This window comes from Apiospora marii (genome assembly GCF_038362585.1).
Source record: "Apiospora marii strain CBS 49790 chromosome Unknown utg000012l_segment0_segment0, whole genome shotgun sequence".
Lineage (NCBI taxonomy): Eukaryota > Fungi > Ascomycota > Sordariomycetes > Amphisphaeriales > Apiosporaceae > Apiospora > Apiospora marii.
Genome location: NW_027117383.1, coordinates 140,348 through 158,271, shown reverse-complemented (window position 1 = coordinate 158,271; position 17,924 = coordinate 140,348). Strand labels below are relative to the sequence as shown.

Below are 17,924 nucleotides of genomic sequence, written 5' to 3'. Positions count from 1 at the left end.
TTCCAAGGTGATATGTCGGCTGACTGCATCTTCGGACGCAGTGGCTTGCCAAGACGAAAACAGTCGGTGGGCATGACCCCGACACGGTCATGTCGTGTTGAACTCAAACCCAAAACAACGTTCCAACCTCCACGACGACACCGTGTGCGATTGTCGATGCGAATGCTGCGGTACTGAAAGAGAGGCACATAGAAGTGTAGAGAAACAGAGTGCTGTCACCTTTCGTTCATCGGCCGTGCTGAATCATTGAAATCATCGCCGACATGCACTCCGTACGGGCGGGGCTTCTGGCTTGGCTGCTCTCGTCGCTGACGTCTGGCCTGCCCACGACTTCGGAACGAGCCAACAGGCAGATCAATGAGCCAACAGTGACCAGGAACTACAGCCTTCCTCCTTACTACACGTTGGAAGAGCACTGGCTCTCGCCCTCACTGATCCAGCAGTTCCAGGACAATCCGCTGAACGCGCCGATCGGCGCCAGCGCGGTGCTGCCCAAGCTCCGCGAGATCGGGTCCTCGCGTCTCGCCTCCATGGACGCCAACAACATCCGCGTCCAGGTCATCTCCCACGTCCCCATCCCGGAGGTCCTGTCCTCGCCGCCCGGGTGCGCCACCGCCAACGACGAGCTCGCGACCGCCATCGCGGCCTCGCCGGACCCGACGCGGTTCCGCGGCTTCTGCGTGTTGCCCATGGCCTTGCCCGGGGACGCCGCGGCCGAGCTGCGCCGGTGCGTGACGACGCACGGCTTCGTCGGCGCCCTGGTCGACGCCCACCTCGCCAACGAGAGCTACTACGACGGCCCCGCCCACGACCCGCTGTGGGCCGCCGCCGTCGCGCTCGACGTGCCCATCTACCTGCACCCGACCTACCCGTCCCTACGCGACATCCTCGCCGCCGGGTCCGGCCTGTACGCCCCCGCGGTCGAGGACGAGTGGACCACCGGCCAAGCCGCCGCGTTCGGGACCCCCGCGTGGGGCTGGCACGAGCGCGCCGGCTTCGGGTTCCTGCGCCTGTACCTCGGCGGCGCGTTCGAGCGGCACCGGGACCTGCAGGTCATCCTGGGCCACATGGGCGAGCTGGTGCCGTACTCCCTGTGGCGGTCGGACCTGTATCTGAGCCGGGGCCGGAACCGGACCCTGACCGAAGTCTGGGCGAGTAACGTCTACGTCACCACGAGCGGCGTCTTCAGCCTCGACCCCGTGGCCACGCTGGTGCGCAACACGGACCGGGGCCGCGTCCTGTACAGTGTCGACTACCCGTTCGCGCGCAACGAGGACGGGGCGGCGTTCATGGCGGGGTTGCGGGATAGTGGGTTGGTGACGCAGGCCGAGTTCGACCAGGTGGCGTATCAGAATGCAGCTCGACTCTTGAAGATTACTTGATCGTCGTTGATTTAAAGTTGTATCACTTATTGCCAATTGGCTAGGCAGTCCGGGGGGCTCGGGGCCTGAGCAGTAGTCTCCCCACCAAGAAACCGGATTGTGTGGGCCTTGGCTCCGGGGGACATGGGACGACCGCAAAGTAGTCGGTATGATCGGCAGTATGATCGGGGGCCCATCGTCTTTTCTTGCCGCCCTTAGTCCGGCGACACTTCTTTTGGGGGGCTTCCAGAAATAACCCCGGGACGAAACAATGAAACTGGCCGACAAAGGCAATACCTGCTGATAAGGGGAGTCGGTCGTCGGTGCGTGTCCTTGGAACAAAGGGACCGCCCGGGGGCACCCCTTCAACCCAACTGGCATCAATGGGATAAAGGGGCATGGTTCATGTGTAGAGATATCAGTGCCCGCCTCCCTTCAATGTACATGTAATCGAGGGTAGCAAACTACTCTTCTTCTTTTCATTCATTCGCATTTCTATATACATTTTAATTTTCGAATCTACTCACTACAGGACTCAAAATGTTATTTTTCAACAAAAAGGGGGGAGCAAACGAGCCCAAGCAGCGGACCGCGAAGGGGCCATCATCGTGGCTTAGTCTTCCGGCGATAGTGGTACTCCTGGTTTGCACCCTACTGCCCGCCTTGACGGCGATCCTCGCAGTCGCTATCGGTGAGGGAACCAACGAGGCGCCGGGTGGTCTGGCCGTCCTCCATGTAAGTCTCCATCTTCTGGATCCACCTCCAGCCCATAAGCCACTAGCTAACTGCAGCGGAACAGATGGACATGGGCGACTTCGCCACCTTCAACTGGACCAAGATCACACTCACCGGCAAGCCCACCACGAAGCTCCTCCTCCGCAGCCTGCCCGAGCGCGACCTCTTCCAGCAGGCGAAAGGCCAGCTCGAGTCGGGCCTCGACGCCGCCACCAAGGACGCCGGCAAGGTCGTCGGCGGCGCGCAGGACAAGGTGAAGAACGCGACGCAGCAGATCTCGGACAAGGCCAAGGGCCTCGTCGACGAGGTCGGCAACAACCTCGGCGACGTCAAGGCCCTCGTCGAGCGGCTCGTCGAGAAGGTGCTGGGCAAGATCGAGCAGCAGCTCAACGAGTGGGGGCTCGACGTCGTGCGGCGGCTCAACGAGCTCGGCATGTCGCAGCGGTACTCGCTGCATGTCCGGTACTGGTGCAAGGTGCCGCGCGTCGTGGACTATACGAACAGCACCACCAAGTTTTCGACGGGGATTCAGAACTGCACTTCTCTGTTTGGCGAAGGTAAACCCATAAGCCCCCCACCCTTCTCTTCTGGATACGTACTGACCTTGCGATTCAGGGGTAAACACCACCTTCGACCCCGCCATCAACCGGGGCCGCATCTTCCGCTTCTCCCCCGGCGACCTCGTCACCAACGTGACGCAAATCTTCCTCATGCCCAAGGACGTCCAGCAAAAGATCCGCGAGCCCATCGACAAGGGCGCCAACGCCGCCCAGAGGGAAATCGACGGCGCCCTGGCCTCCCTCAAGCGCGGCGCCATGCTCGTCACCTTCGGCCCCACCCTCGTCGTCTACGCCGTCGCCTGCACCTGCTCCTGGCTGCTGTTCGTGGCCATGGCCGTCGACCTGATCTATTATTTCGTCAAGGGCCGCCGGAACCTCGCGCCGGAACAGCGGTACCTGACGACCAAGGCGGGGCGGGGCGGCCGCTGGACCCTGGCGGCGGCGCTGCAGATCACCTCGACGGTCGGCCTGTACGCGTTCCTGCTCGCGTCCGTCATCGTGACCGTCGTCGGGCTGATGACGAGCATCGTCAACAAGCTGTCGCAGGCGGTCCACGTCCAGATCGCCGCGGGCGCCAGCCTGATCTGGCTGTCCTGGGTCTCGTTCGCCCTGCTGTGGCTGGTGCGGTTCGGGCTCAAGCACCGCGCCAAGAAGATCGAGATCGAGCACGAGGTGCAGGCGCGCATGCAGGACGAGAGGATGAACGCTGTGCCTATGCCGGGAGGTGCAGGCGCGCCGAGGGCGGGACCGTACGGGGACAGCCAGGGTGTGGAGTACGACGACAGTGTTTATCCTGAGAAGCATAATGATCCGAGGTATTGAGGGGGCGGGGTGCGTACGCGGTCTTATACATAATTACTAAGTGGGAGGAAGGGGAGGCCGGGCAATAAGCAATCGCCACCATGTCCATATATAATCACCAGTCGATAGAAGTTTATAGACCTTAATATGGTTTGATTTTGTGTCTTTGTCGAGGGGGAAAGCACCAAATGCAGTTTACCTGATACGGAAAGCATCCTGACTGGACGATTTGCCTACGGAGAACGTATACGCCGCCACGTGGATCTCCATGTCGGTCCCAGGCGTGGTCATGAACATAACTGTTGGACGGGGCGATGCAGAGACTTGCGGCACAAAAAGCAGCTGGTGGCTGGTTCAAGAAGTTGGAATGATGGAAAGCCCAGACTCGGCTGAAGCTATAGACATCGCCGAGTATACTATGAGGACAATGGTGTCGAAGGCTCACCTAGCTTCATGGAAGAGCACCTTTACTTAAGCACATGGTGGTGAAGCGGATGTCGGTTCCAGTCCGGTAGTGAGCACTATAGCATCCTTTTCGAGTTTCCGTACTAACACCTTTACCTGAAGCCATAGGCATCATTAAGCTGTCGCCGAGTATGCCCGCTCCACCAACGACCGAAGGCTCACTTAGCTTAATGGTAAAGCACACTTGCTCGGGTCACAACTCAAGAGTAAAGCGGTTACCGGTTCAAATCCGGTAGTGAGCACTTTAAACATCTTTTTGATTCTGCGTTTCACGCCTCTGGCCAAGCTGATAAATGGCAATAGACTGATCGCCGAGTATCTTCCGTGCAGTTCACCAATGACCAGGTGCACTTAGCTTAATGGGAAAGCACACTTGCTATGAATAGTTACTTGATAGCAAGGCGGATACCGGTTCGAATCCGGTAGTGAGCATTGAAACTTTCTTTTTTTGGCTGTTTCACGTCTCTAGGCATATTGCTTTTCTTTCTCAAAAATAGCCGTGGTTCGACAGCACCGCACCGTTCCAGCAATGGGCGATTTAAACAAAGACCCTATACCCAGGCCCCACCGGCGGTCACTATTCGATGCCATCGCCCTGCTGGGCTAACGTGACCTTAGTTCCGGTACATTCAGTAGCCAGCTCCCATCAACTCCCATTCTGCTGCTGTTGCGTCTCGAATGGTACACCTCGGGAATGAACTACGTCTTCATGTTTGCGTCCCCACCCTTCCTATTCAGCTGGTAGCTGATGAAGCAACGGATCTCCTGTCCATTATCCAACCCCCTATGCTCTCCCATCGCTTCAATCATGTCTAGATCTCTGTCGACACAAGCACCACGGCCTCGCGCCGTCATCCACGCCACGGTACTGCCTGAGGTTGATAGCACACATTCTTGATGGACCTCCAGGTCTCGCTGTCTTAGCTAATACCTACTCAGGGCGCTCGCACTCAATCACACTCTCAATTCCATTGATCGGAGTCCAAATCTTCATGACCTTCAACCCGCACCTACCCTCCAGCAAATCGAACCACTCGGCGGCGCTGCGCTCTTTGCCGCCGAAATGGGTCATCATGATAAGGTCCAGCGTGGTCTGCTCGCGATCCTGCGCCATCGGCGGGATGACGTTCTCGTGGACAAGAAGTCGGCTGTATCCTGGTTGCATGGCCCGCTTTACGCCGCTGGCTATCTCCGCGGCTTTCTCGTCCGGCCAGTCGTGAAGGACGGTATGCATGTAGTAGACTCGCGCCCCTGGATGACACGAATCATTCAGTCGGTCAGTGATGGCTCCGCGTCTCGTCACTACTCATGACTGTGACTCACCCTTGACAGGCTGCTCCGTAAAGAAGTCATACCCCATACGTTCGATGCGTGGATGGAGCTCCTGAATCGACTCGATCACCGGGGGCAAGTCCTGAAGGATCAGCCTACCGGGTATGGCGGGGAATTTGGACAGTAGTGCTTCGGTGTAATGACCCAAGCCGCCAGCGACGTCGACAAACAAGACGGCATCGTCGATATCCGCTGCAGTTGCGAAGCCGTCGAGCACTCGCTCTTGGATGGGGTAGAATCCCTCATCCATCCATTGCGGGCGGCCTAAAAGGTAAGCCTGCATGTGATCTTGGAACTGCTGCGCGTGTGGTGGGTTGGCCTGCAGATACGCGAATAGGTGCAGCGTGGTGTTGTGAGCGGCCTGAAACGGGGTATCCAGGTTGTCCGTGGGGCAAGTGTAGCCCTTCTCCCGAAGCCAGTCGTGGGCGCGTAAAAAGGAGGGATGGAGAATCGCAGGACTATTGGGATATTAACTCAAAACGCTCTTCTCCACGCTGACGAGCACCTTCTTGCCTGGTGTGATAGCCACTGCCGATAACGGGAAGTGACAACGACTTGCTGAAGCTGTTGGGCGTGTACTCATCGGGGGCTGTCATGTCAATGTACCCGGATGCGGCAATATGCCGCATCATGCGCTGAAGGAGCTCCTCTTGGATACCGAGCTGCCTCGCCAGGTCGATTGCTTTCTGCGGGCCATCGCCATTCTTGGCCATGGTAGTCCATAGGCCAGTCTGTACGCCAAATGAGATGGCCATAATATTGCAGGGCTTTCTGGGAGGTCAGCCAGGGAGCCCTCGCATGGGAGATACATAATATCATGACTGGCTGACCTGTGACCATACGTGCTGAAGCATCATATCGCGTGGACTCTCGAGCGCTCGAACAAGCTCTCGAGCTTTGGCGAGAAGCTCCCGTCGAGCCAAGATCGAATTGGAAGCTTTGGAGTACGCATCGCCGGTGGTAGCTATCTCCGATAAGAGCTTGGGCACAGCGTCGGAGTTGGTGGGGGCAATGGCCGTTGACAGGTCTGGAGAGTCGGACATGTTGAATAGAATAATTTCTTGGGTAGAAACCGGTCTAACAAGTATCGTGGAAAAGGTCAGTCACTATATGATAAGAAAGTTTATGAAGGTAAAAGTTGGAGATGAACTTGCAAGCCCCTCCTCGTAAGCAAAGGGTCGACCAACTGCTTCGATTTCTGACGCAAGGGGCTGGCTAATCCAGGCCTAGTGTGTCTTGCCACCCATCCTGTTGGTACGGGAGCGTGGATCATCATGTGTATGGGAAACAAGAGCCAAGTCCCGACCGGCGGGACTTCTATCAAACACCCCGAAGACTACCTCCGCCAGAGATGGTCAGCATAGTTTTACATTACCCGTTGACTTACCGAGTCCTGTTCGTTGTCACGCCTTCGTGTTACGTAGGGCTCAATACCCCTGATGTACCAGCTGGTTGGTAGTCCAAGTTAACAGCCCCCAAGTCACATCGGCCGGCAAGGGGTTGCAGTTATGTCAGCCAACTGTGGCTAGTGTAAAGAGATGCAGTGGCGGTGGCTGGTGCAGCTGATCGTTCCCTTAGCTATGCTACCATAGACATATCCATTGTAGCGGCTTCATTGCGCATGGTATAATATGGGTTTGCATTCGTTCAAGAGCACACCTGCGCGCTTGACGGCGTCACAGACGCCTTGCAAGGGTCTTAGGTCTACACCAATCTGCCTCTACGAGGGCCTACATTTGCATATATTCGAATGCTTGAGCTTGGCCGCAGCTCGAAAGATCCAAGCGAACCTCTCCGCGGGACTCTCAGCTTCGTTAACCTCCATCAGTGTCCCATTTCGTACGTTTGGGGCCAATGCTCCAATGCATCGGTCTTAATATTCTGCGGTAATCATGAAGTATCCATCACGAAGAGCTGTGACATTGCCTGGCGATCACTCCGGACCCTCTACGAAGTTATGATCATCTGGGCTGAGGCGATATGCATCAATTAGCAGGACCAACATGAGAAGGCCAGCCAGATTCAACTCGTACAGGAGATCTATACCTGAGCTCACACAGTGTATGCATGATTGGGCGAGGTGAGCCAAGAGACAGAGAAATGAGATGTCTTGAGCTTGCGTCTGCACTCCGCTCGACACCCACGGGTATCCTTTTGCAACTAGGGAAGACATGGCACTTGCTAACGTCCTTGCCTTACCTGTCCTGCTTGTGTTCTTTGTAATAGGGGTGTTCATCACGCAAAATGGGAACCTTGGCCCAGGGCCATGCGGAATGCGCATTGGAGACCGGTTGACTCTCCTGGATGATGCCGCCGTCCCAATGACCATCCGATGTATCAGTGAGGAGACACTACCATTGGATTAGGAAACGAAGTTAGCAATCTAACAGGGCAGTGGGATACACTATTGGTGTTCCTGAAGTGCCGAAGTCAGTCCACTCTATAAAGTCGATACTGGTCCTCTAAATTTGTCCGTGCCATGAGCCAGGACACTGCAATTCGCCGCCATTGGCTCTCGACGAGCGCGGACTCCGTATTACTACTACGTCTCAATGCACATCTCGGCCATTGTAAGATGATGGTCGCAGATGCCACGAGGAGCTGGGCGGTTATCGAAGAGGATTGGTCCGATTGCCACTCGGCTCATGAACCCACAGGAATAATGATGATGGTGCAACGAGAACACGTTTGCATCATCCCTGTGGTCTATATATGGGTAACGTAATCTGGAGGAGGGACCACCCGGGAAGGTAAGGTGGAAAAGATGCAAAGACCAAAGACCTGTCCTATTCAGTCTGTGCCTTGGTTCCTACCCACATGGCTTGCCAAGAGATGGGAGTGGACACCCGCGGCGACCGGGCATGGGTACCGGGAGCCAGGGGAAATGGGGCCTATTTGGGCAAGTGGCCCCATCCCCCCCATCCACCAACGCACCTCGAAGGGGTTGTGCAACCCTTGCAAGCCATGCATCCAGCGCCATGCAGAGACGTAACCATGGCCATGCAACGATGCAGCCATGCGGCGCATTTGCTCGTTTTCAGCTCATCATGGCATGGACCTCGATGATCAGGCCAGGCAAAGTGAGGGTGTGTATCGGACGCCACCTACCTACGGGGAGAGATCTCGGACCTCATGCCCAAATCCGACATGTCGCTTATCTCGAAAAAGGGAGGTGCAGCAACGGACTACAAATGACTGCTCCTCTGCAGCTCTGTCCCTTGTCTTTTGCCTCCCATTCCCTCATCGGTTACACGGATAACACACTTACACTTGCTTCTTATACTACTCTCGCTCTCTGCACACTCTCTAATAACCCTCGCTTCCTTCACCGACCCTCGTTGCTTTTTCTTTGCACGCAGATCATCCCTCTCTCTTCCTCTATCCTCCTTCCATATCCAGACACCAAATCCCAATATGTCGTCTCCCAAGATATTACTTACAGGCGCCACCGGCTACGTCGGCGGCACCGTCCTTCACCGCCTCCTGACCAGCACCGCGCCCTCGGTCCAGGACCTGAAGGTGTCGGTGCTGGTGCGCGGCGAGGAGCGCGCCGACAAGCTGCTGCGGACCTACGGCGAGGACCGCGTCGCGCCCATCCTGTTCCGGGACTACGACGAGACGGAGCTGATTGAGCGGCTCGCCAGCCAGCACGACATCGTCATCAACGCCGGCTCGGGCTTCCACCCCTCCAGCGCCGAGGCCATGGTGCAGGGCCTCAGCCGACGGACACAAGGCACCACTTCAAGACCTTGGATGCTGCACACGAGCGGCTGCTCCAACATCTCGGACCGCCCCCTGACGGGCGAGGCCTTCCCGGACCGCGAGCCGCACGACGCGGACGGCACGACGGTCTACGACTTCGAGAAGGCTGAGAACGCGCGCGAGTGGTACCCCCAACGCGCCGCCGAGCTCGCCGTGCTGGGCCACCCGGCCGTCGTCACCGACACTTCTTCTGCGAACGAGGGTGTGGGCGCCCTCAGCATCCAGGCCCCCTGCATCTTCGGCGAGGGCGAGGGCCTGTTCCAGCGCGCGGGCCTCATGGTCCCCATCATGATGCGCTACGTCGTCGAGAAGGGCTACGGCTTCCAGCTCGGCGACGGCACGGGGGTCATCGACTACGTCCACGTCGCCGACCTGGCCGACCTCTACGTGCGCTGCGTGCGCGACATCCTCGAGTCTTCTGCCGGCCAGAACCTGCCGAGCGGCGCCCGCGGCATCGTCTTCCCAACCGCGGGCCGCGTCTACATGAAGGACATCGCCCAGGGCTGCCTCGACGCCGCCTTCGCGGCCGGCGTCCTGCCGCGGGGCGGCGACGGCGTCATGACCCCGCTGCGCAAGTACATCATGCAGGTCGACCTGCAGGAGGCCGCGACGACGACGGCGGGCAACCTGGTCGTGGCCGAGGTGGGCTGGGCGGGCCACCGGGCGACGAAGGGCACCGTGGCGCGCGACCAGCTCGGGTGGGAACCTACGCACGGCGCCGAGGCGTGGCGGCAGGACTTCATCGACGAGCTGCGCCATGTCGTCGCGGGCCAGCGGGCGGTGACGATCGACAGCTGCATCGCCGAGAAGGACGTGTTGCCCGTTCGGGAGGAGAAGGTGGTGGGATCCGCCGCTGCGGTGCACGTTTGAATGACGGAACCGTCGGGGAGCGCGTTCCGATGGCTGGTGCCAGGGGTGGGCAGTGGGCATTGAGAGAGTCGATGAGAAAGCGACTCCAGTAATATTTCTGGTCCGGCTTTTCCGCCGGGCCAATCAAGTGGGTCATACTGGGATTATATGTATAGATCGAGGGAGAGTGGGGACGACAGGGGGCCTTTCGACTGGGAGAGGGCCAATGGTCGTGGGCGTCTTGTAGCATTACTGTACTGTAACTTAGCGAGTCTTTTATTGTTTCCTTTCGAATGACAAAGCTTTTCAGCTCTTCTATTCTTATCCTGCAACTGATGTCGCACGATTGACCTGACCATCTGTGAGCAGCTAGATAAGCTGATTGACATGTAGATAGAGTGTGGCAGCTGGCAGGCAGTTAAGCAGCTATGAGGTTGCAATAGATCTATGATCAATATCCCTGATGGATGCCTATATAACTTGTGTTATACCCAACCAAGGATGTCGTACCGATGCGTTCATGACGCGAACTCAAGGACAGGACTTGGAAGTTGGAACAGGCCAGTTCTGGCAGTCTGGCCAGGACACGGAACAGGACAGCTAACCCTTTTGGTATTGCAGGTAATGTGGGAGTCCCCTCTGGTGTTTCCTTTTGCGCCGAATGAAGTGCTGCTGTTGAAAAATGGTGGATCAAATAGAGTGGCCCCTTTTTCTGGAGGCCCCTGTCCGTGAGGCGGGCAGGGTGGAGATCCCAACAGCTTCCGAAAGATTATCGAGATGGGGCAAAGAGAGAAAGAGAGAGAGGGCGAGGGAGAGGGCAAGCCGTTGAATGAAGTTAATCTCATGAAGCTATCTCGTCAAGTTTCAACATGTCACCTCTTGCGAAACACTGGCTGATGTTCAGCTGAAGTGGTTGGGTGGGTGCCCGGATGTGGTATTGCTTCTGGGGTGAGGTCAGCCTAGCATCATCGTCGTCAATGTCTGCCAGTGTCGAGTGCCAGCCACTCTTCCACTGTCGCGCTTGGCGCGTAGACTTACCCTGGCACCTGGCCTCGAAACACAATAGCCGGCATATTATGTGTAGGGTCTGTCCAGCTTCAATGCAACCAAAACCCGCCAATGTGATCGGCTCGGGCCACGGTTCCGGACGTCCGCACTGTCTTTTTGACGTCCGTTGACAGGTCAGTCTGTGTCACAAAAGAGGAGCCTCCCTCTCTGGCCCTACGAACATCGTTGATCCTGGAGTTACAGTAGAGAGTGTAATGAAATAGTACGAGGTATTTCGGGATTTCGACCAATCACATACGCATGGCCACATGCTGGGGCGTGCGGCCCGCTGCCAGAATGGGGCCTTTGCTTTTGGTTCGGCCATTAATAACCGTCGGAGGCATAGGTTAATTAGACCCCTCCCGGCGCCTGTTAGCCTATGAGTGTCAAACGGTCCTCGCATTGTCACAGCAGCACATCCGACTTCTGTCCTCTCTCGATACGAGTGGGCTCGGTGAAATCGTTGGTTGGTTCGCACAATTTACTGTTCTGGTATGACCAGTGCTTGCGTTGGTTGACCCGGAGAGATAGTAGTAGCCCTCTCTCTCTGTGGTGGTTGCGCAACATGTCTGTTGGATAGAACAAGGAAGCTGAGAAAGAACAAAAAGGAAAGCCAAAAGCAACTCTTTTCGTACGCCAACGCCGACAGTAGATTACCTGCATATGTACGCCCCAACCGGCCTGCTGGTGGCAGCCTGTCGCAAGCTGAGCAGCGCGCGGTGCGCATGAAGACGCTGCAGGCCGGACTTTATTTTTTGGAGACGTTGGCTGTCACACCTGGCCAGCTGGACCTCATCGCCTGCTTGCCACCTGGGAAAAAAGCAATTGAGGGCTTCACGACGACCGTTTCCACTAATTGGTGCCGGTGCGCTACCCATGGCACTACTGTAAGGAATGGCCCAGGATAGTACCAACGCTCCTCTGGGGGTGGATTTTTGTTCTCCACTTCAACTCTTCTGGACCACACCGGCCGGCCCCCGGGAGCGCCCGCAACGCCAGAGCTGAGGATGTGACTGGCGCAGATCCCTCTTTCATAAAACGTCCGAAAGAAGTCGTCACACCCAATCGGGCTGTTCACCAGAGGCTTACGACCGAGGCACGTATCATTCCGTGCAGCGGCAGAGTCGCATTGCCCATCTGAGAAATGATGAGTTACCCGCCGGCCCCTGAAAGTGGAAGGCCGGCAGGCATCCCACAGGGTCTCTGCAGATTTCCCCGTCATACAAGGAAACCGGGGAGGGGCCTTAAGCGAGGAGCCCTCCAGGTCTGGCCCTTTTTTGTCTCTGGCAGTTGCGACTGGATATAGAGAACAAGCAAAGAGGCGAATATCTAGTATAGGTCTCTGATGCGCGCATCGCGGTTCGCTCGGAAGAAAAATGTTGATACACCACGCCACCCCGCTCGGTGTGTGGTCACATCCCGAACGAATGCCGCCCGTATACTTGTCTTTATAAAGACGAAACCCCTTGGCTCGTCTTCTTTCGGCTGACTGCGCGTTTGCTTACTCTATCTGCCACCAGACGGAAGACCCCCTTGTCCCAGCACTACGGCGACAACGGTGCCGAACACGATCCTTCTTGCTCTGATCCGACCACGACCGAGTCAAAGAGCAATACTCGAAACCATGGCACCACACCCCCAGCTGCTGGAGGCTCGTGCCCCCGGGATCCAGGAGGGATCGCGACAGGCTTCGGTGTTTGGCGTCGGCATCAGCTTCATCGTCGTCATCGCGGCGCTGATTTCGGTGCGCATGTACGTCCGGATGTTTGTCATCAAGGCGGTCGGGACGGATGACAGTATGTGAACAATATTCCTTCTGGAAGTCTTTGCGTGAGCTAACCATACAACTATCTAGTTCTCATGTTGATCGGCACTGTAAGACAATTTGGAGTTGTGTGGTCTCGATCGAGTAGACACTGACCAGGAACAATATCAGATCTTCACATTCGGGCTCTCCGTTGCATCGATGCTAGGTAAGAGGAATACACGAACACAGTTGAGAATAGGAAGACATGCTAACACCTCCCAGCTGCCTACTATGGCGTCGGTAAACACAGTAAGCTATCCAACCCCAAGCCGTCCTATACTACCGACACCAAGCCTAACCAACCCCGACAGTCGAGGACATCCCCCTCGCGGACATGGTGCCGATGCTGCAGTCGGTCTACTCGACGCGCCTCCTCTACTGCGTCGCCATGTTCTTCGTCAAGCAGAGCCTGCTCGTCTTCTACCTGCGCCTCGACCACCGCCGCGTCATGCGCTGGACCGTCTACGGCCTCATGTTCGTCGTCGCCGCCCTCAACATCGCCAGCGGTGTTGTTTTGGCCATCTCGTGCTTCCCGCCCGCCCTCTTCTGGGACGTCGAGGGCGTCGTCGACGGCGAGTGCATGGCGCCCGGTGCCCAGCAGGCGTTCTACGACGCCAACGGGTATCTCAAGTAAGTGCCTCCCACATGGCCTGCTCCTCCTGGACTCAAACACTGATAAGCATGACCACACAGCATCATCACGGACATCGCCATCTACGTCGCCCCGATGCCCATGCTGTGGAACATCCAGATCCCCTTCCGCCAGAAGGTTGCCCTGCTGGGTGTCTTTGGGCTCGGCTTCTTCTCCGTCGCTGGTAGGTGACCAACAAATACTCTTGACCTGATAAAGTGCATCTGTTAATTCTTCTACAGCCGGCTGTGTTCGGTTCGGCTACGTGCGCAAGCTGTCGGGCGAGACGGACATGTACTTCCTGCTCGCCGACTCGCTCAACTGGTGCGAGCTGGAGATCTACGTCGCCATCTTCTGCGGCTCCGCGCCCGCCCTCAAGGTGCTGCTCAAGACCTGGTGGCCGCGTCTGTTCGGTTCGTCCAACCACGCCACCCCGGACTACCAGCACAACGGACACGGCGGCCGCTCCAACGGCTCCAGGTACGCCAATATGGGCGGCTCCGGCAGCCGGCCCTACACGGGACCCAAGACCTACCTGAGCCACAAGAGCTCTGGCGGCAAGAACGGGTCGGTGGGATCGACGACCGGCTCGACCGAGATCCCGCCGGGCAACGACAGCAAGGAGGCCATCATCATCCAGGGGAACCGGATCGTCATGAAGAAGGAGTTCACCATGGAATACGAGGGTTAGTTGAGATCCGAGCGTTGCTCGCGGGCGCGTGTAGATCGCGCGCCATGTATGATTTATTATCACGAAAACGGCATCCCAGAGATGAACATAGGGATAAAACACCTAGAGTGTGTATACTTTCCCAACTGAATATAAGAACAAGCTATCATGTCAAGCATATGTCAGAAGTCTGTCGCGTGTTGGAGAGGATTGCAGGAGTGGCAGCGCAGTGACACTAGAGGCGTTCCTTTTGCTGTGATAAGACGTCAATTGTGCCGCCCGCTTCTACGGTGGCTGGCTTTTAGCGCGTGGTCATGGATTCGGGATTGGGGCGCTTGGATGCTGCATCCCGTGTCATGCCGGATGTCCGTCGTGATTCGCTGCTCGTGGCGTTGACACACTGACCGAGTGTCTTATAACGCACCCGCCCACCCCTCAATCTCAGTTTCCGTAACGTCCTTAACCTCAAGTCTTTCGCTTTGATAGAGCAGTCCTCTCACCATGTACATTCTAAGGCGCATAGCCGTCGCGCTGTCTCTGGCGCCGATCAAGCCCCGAGCGGCCAGTTTCATACCCCTCAACATCACGGCAATAGCCTCGCGCGACGAGGTCTCGGTGCTAGAATGCTGGCAACTCAATGCATCAGTCCCCACCCAGGCCATGTCGGCCTGGAACTACTTCATCGGCAACACCACAAGCGCCACCTGGTCCATCATTGAACCCAACACCACGCCCGGCCAAGCGTGGGCGCCGGCAATACAGTGAGCCCTCACTTTACTCGTTTCTATTTCAAAAGAGCCAGGTCGCTAACGTGCCATTCCAGACTGACCATGGTAATGAACGGGCTCATCCGGATCACCGCGCCGGCCCCGTCGATAGACCCCAACTGCATCGACTTCCTGGGCAACAAGCTGCCCACCTGCCCGCAGACCAACGTGGCCTACGTGATGCCGGGCACGCTGGCCTCGTCCGTCATCATCGCCGCCGACATGCAGAACACGAGCACGCTGCGCGGGCACTTCACCGAGTTCCCCAGCAACGAGCAGACGGTGCTGGTGCAGGCCCCCTTTGCCGGCAACGTCATCCCCGAGCACGTGGTGTTGCACGACGGGGCCTGTACGGAGAATCAATGATTTCTTGTAGGAGACTGAGACACGACATGGGTAGGGGAAACATTTGTCCTTTGTGAGAAGCAACGGTCTTTGTCTGGGGTTTTCATCTGCGACCCCTGCCCCCAAAGAAGCTGTTTCTGATTGGCGTCGGAGTTCAAAGGGCACCATGTGGAAACAACCCCTTGTGCAAACATAGCAAAAGACTAGCCAAAGCGGTCAATGGGGAGTATGTAATGTATATAATAAGAGCGACAAACTCTGCTTCTGTTGCAATTGTGACCATCGCAATTCTCTGCACGAACACCAGTCGGCTTCGTAACTCTTCTCAGCCAACAAGACCAGTTTCGTATCAGAAGCTTTGCCTGCGTATCTGTCAACATGTCTGATCAACCCACTTCAGGTGGTGGCGGCGAGGGACCGGGTAATGTCATCACCAATCCGGTAGCTAACCCCAGCCCGCCCGAGCCTGTCGCCGAGACAGCGGATGCGGGCGTCGTTGAAACAGACGATCCGGGAGATCAACCAGGAGATCAACCAGGAGATCAACCAGGAGATCAACCAGGAGATGGACAAGGGGATCAACCAGGGGATCAACCAGGGGATCAACCAGGAGATGAACAAGGGGATCAACCAGGAGATGAACAAGGAGATGAACAAGAAGATGAACAAGAAGATGAACAAGAAGATGAACAAAATGAGGGCAGCGACAGCGCCAGCAGCTACTCTGACGACGACGACGGGTACAGCGGGTCCTTCGACTTCGACAATACCACGATCTATGACAACCTCAATAAGAAAATGTTCAACGACGACACGTATACAGAGGAACCCGATTGGGACAGAACCACATTGAGGACCAACATGAACAAGCGCTTGGGTTTCGACCGCCCGAGGAAGAAGAAGAAGGGCGCCAGCTCGGGGGCGGACGATAGTGGCTTTTTTAGCGAATCGGAGTCGTCTTTCGCTCCCAGCTTCCGCGGCCTTGGGTCGGATCCCTCTGGAACCCCTTCAACCCCACCGAGACACCGCAGAGGCAACCAGGGCGGCCGCGGCCCCAGCGGTCTGAGCCAGGTCACGAACGCCAGCGACTTCAGTGGCGTCTTGGACACTGACACCAACTTCGACGAGTCCGAGATGGGGGGTATGGATACGGGCACGCCGGCGCGCCCCAGGACCGACAACGAAGCAGAGAAATTCCTGAAAATCCTCAAGGACGAGGACAGGGAACAATTGGAACAGGTCGCCGATGACGCCGCCAACGGCGGCACCGAGGAAATGATGGATTTACTGGTCTTTGTGGGTATGAGCGACATATTCAACAAGCTTCGGCCGAGGAGCAGAAGGAATAAAAGTCAGGGCGGCGCAGGCGGGGCGGGACAACAAGAAACCTCGGGAACCGGCACCCACGCCGAGGAGGAGATGTGCGCCTGTTGCGATGAACCCATCGCTGCTCTGGAAACAAGCGCCGGGCAGCACACCGCCCAACTGGATGGAGTGGTTAACCAGCTGGGCGACCACACCGACGAACTGCGCAATCACACCAACCTGCTGGAAGGACACAACACCCGGCTTGAGGAGCACAAAACCCGGCTGGGCGAGCACAAAACCCAGATGGACGAGCACAAAGCCCGGATGGACGGTCACAACGACTGGTTGGGCGAGCAAAACACCCGGCTGGAAGATTATGGCACCGGGCTGGACGAGCATCGCACCCAACTGGGCGATCACGACACCCGGCTGACCGAACAACTCCGGCGGCTGAACCTGTATAAAGTGCGCCACGAAGACGCCGACAACCGCCTCAGCAACCACGACAAGGCCCTCGCCGGCTACAATAAGGCCCTCGCCGGCTACGATAAGGCCTTCGCCGGCCACGACACGACCCTCGCCGACCACGCCACGCGCCTGGACACGAACGCCCGCCGGATCCAGGAGCAAGTGGACTCGCTGCAGGGCCACCAGACCCACCTCGAGGACCACGACAAGCAGCTGCGCGCCCACCGCAGCCGCCTCGACGGCTACGAGGGCCAGCTCCAGGGCCACGACGACCAGTTCCAGATCCACCGCGGCCGGCTGGAGCACCACGACGGCCGGCTCGACGGGCTGGACCGCGGGATCACCACCCTTACCGAGGGACAGGCCACCCTGCAGGGCGATATCACCACCCTAACCGAGGGCCAGGCCGCGCAGCAGGGCCAAATCACCACCCTGACCGAAGGCCTCGCCGCCGCCACCGAAGCCCAGAACAACCGGCCCCAGACCGAGGCCGACGTCCCCTGGACCGTCCAGACCGAGCTGGCGCGCCTGCACGGCGCCAGCGTCCTCCGCGAGGCCGAGCGGCAGCAGGCCCGGGACGACATCGGCCGGCTCAACGCCCGGGCCGAGGCCACCGACCAGCGGGCCGACTACGTGCAGGAATGGATCCAGGAGGTGACCGACGCCAAGAGCGACTTGCCCCGCCTCCGGGGCACGCGGCGGCTGCCCCACCTCACCCGGTGGCAGCAGCTCAATAGGGCGTTGCGGGAGGTCGAGCACAGCTTCCAATACCTATTCCGTATCCTTGCCTGGCTTGCGGGCTTCGTGGCGTATGGTGGTATCATGTGCAACACGTACGCCAGTTTTGGACTCCCCGGCCTGGTCAGCTTCGTCGCGACTTGTGTGGTCCTGCTGACCCTGCTTGTGAGGTGGCTTGCGGGGTATTAGGCTTCACCAAGGGCACACTGTGATGAGTAAGGGGGCGCCGCTGTTGGTTCCGCCGGCTCTTTTCGTTCTTCTCTTGATGTTGTTTTTCT

General features: G+C 57.8%; 7 protein-coding genes across 7 annotated transcripts; 6 read left to right on the top strand and 1 right to left on the bottom strand.

Moving 5' to 3' along the window:
• Nucleotides 1-263: 263 nt before the first annotated feature.
• Nucleotides 264-1,382, top strand: PG985_014842 (uncharacterized protein; the record flags this gene model as incomplete). The annotated part of the gene is made up of 1 exon (XM_066834608.1): nucleotides 264-1,382. One exon carries the CDS (start codon nucleotides 264-266, stop codon nucleotides 1,380-1,382), a length of 1,119 nt encoding a protein of 372 aa, XP_066677218.1.
• A 519-nt stretch (nucleotides 1,383-1,901) lies between these two features.
• PG985_014841 (uncharacterized protein) lies at nucleotides 1,902-3,478 on the top strand (the record flags this gene model as incomplete). Its single annotated transcript, XM_066834607.1, has 3 exons — nucleotides 1,902-2,096; nucleotides 2,161-2,653; nucleotides 2,712-3,478. The coding sequence occupies 3 exons, from the start codon at nucleotides 1,902-1,904 to the stop codon at nucleotides 3,476-3,478; spliced, it is 1,455 nt and encodes a 484-aa protein (XP_066677217.1).
• Nucleotides 3,479-4,853: 1,375 nt separating this feature from the next.
• On the bottom strand, nucleotides 4,854-6,297 carry PG985_014840 (S-adenosyl-L-methionine-dependent methyltransferase; the record flags this gene model as incomplete). The annotated part of the gene is made up of 4 exons (XM_066834606.1): nucleotides 4,854-5,173; nucleotides 5,246-5,712; nucleotides 5,810-6,021; nucleotides 6,085-6,297. 4 exons carry the CDS (start codon nucleotides 6,295-6,297, stop codon nucleotides 4,854-4,856), a joined length of 1,212 nt encoding a protein of 403 aa, XP_066677216.1.
• A 2,371-nt stretch (nucleotides 6,298-8,668) lies between these two features.
• PG985_014839 (uncharacterized protein) lies at nucleotides 8,669-9,886 on the top strand (the record flags this gene model as incomplete). The annotated part of the gene is made up of 1 exon (XM_066834605.1): nucleotides 8,669-9,886. One exon carries the CDS (start codon nucleotides 8,669-8,671, stop codon nucleotides 9,884-9,886), a length of 1,218 nt encoding a protein of 405 aa, XP_066677215.1.
• Nucleotides 9,887-12,536: 2,650 nt separating this feature from the next.
• PG985_014838 (uncharacterized protein) lies at nucleotides 12,537-14,041 on the top strand (the record flags this gene model as incomplete). Its single annotated transcript, XM_066834604.1, has 7 exons — nucleotides 12,537-12,708; nucleotides 12,768-12,787; nucleotides 12,837-12,885; nucleotides 12,942-12,968; nucleotides 13,031-13,349; nucleotides 13,413-13,534; nucleotides 13,593-14,041. The coding sequence occupies 7 exons, from the start codon at nucleotides 12,537-12,539 to the stop codon at nucleotides 14,039-14,041; spliced, it is 1,158 nt and encodes a 385-aa protein (XP_066677214.1).
• Nucleotides 14,042-14,521: 480 nt separating this feature from the next.
• Nucleotides 14,522-15,153, top strand: PG985_014837 (uncharacterized protein; the record flags this gene model as incomplete). The annotated part of the gene is made up of 2 exons (XM_066834603.1): nucleotides 14,522-14,781; nucleotides 14,844-15,153. The coding sequence occupies 2 exons, from the start codon at nucleotides 14,522-14,524 to the stop codon at nucleotides 15,151-15,153; spliced, it is 570 nt and encodes a 189-aa protein (XP_066677213.1).
• A 357-nt stretch (nucleotides 15,154-15,510) lies between these two features.
• On the top strand, nucleotides 15,511-17,835 carry PG985_014836 (uncharacterized protein; the record flags this gene model as incomplete). Its single annotated transcript, XM_066834602.1, has 1 exon — nucleotides 15,511-17,835. One exon carries the CDS (start codon nucleotides 15,511-15,513, stop codon nucleotides 17,833-17,835), a length of 2,325 nt encoding a protein of 774 aa, XP_066677212.1.
• Nucleotides 17,836-17,924: the final 89 nt, after the last annotated feature.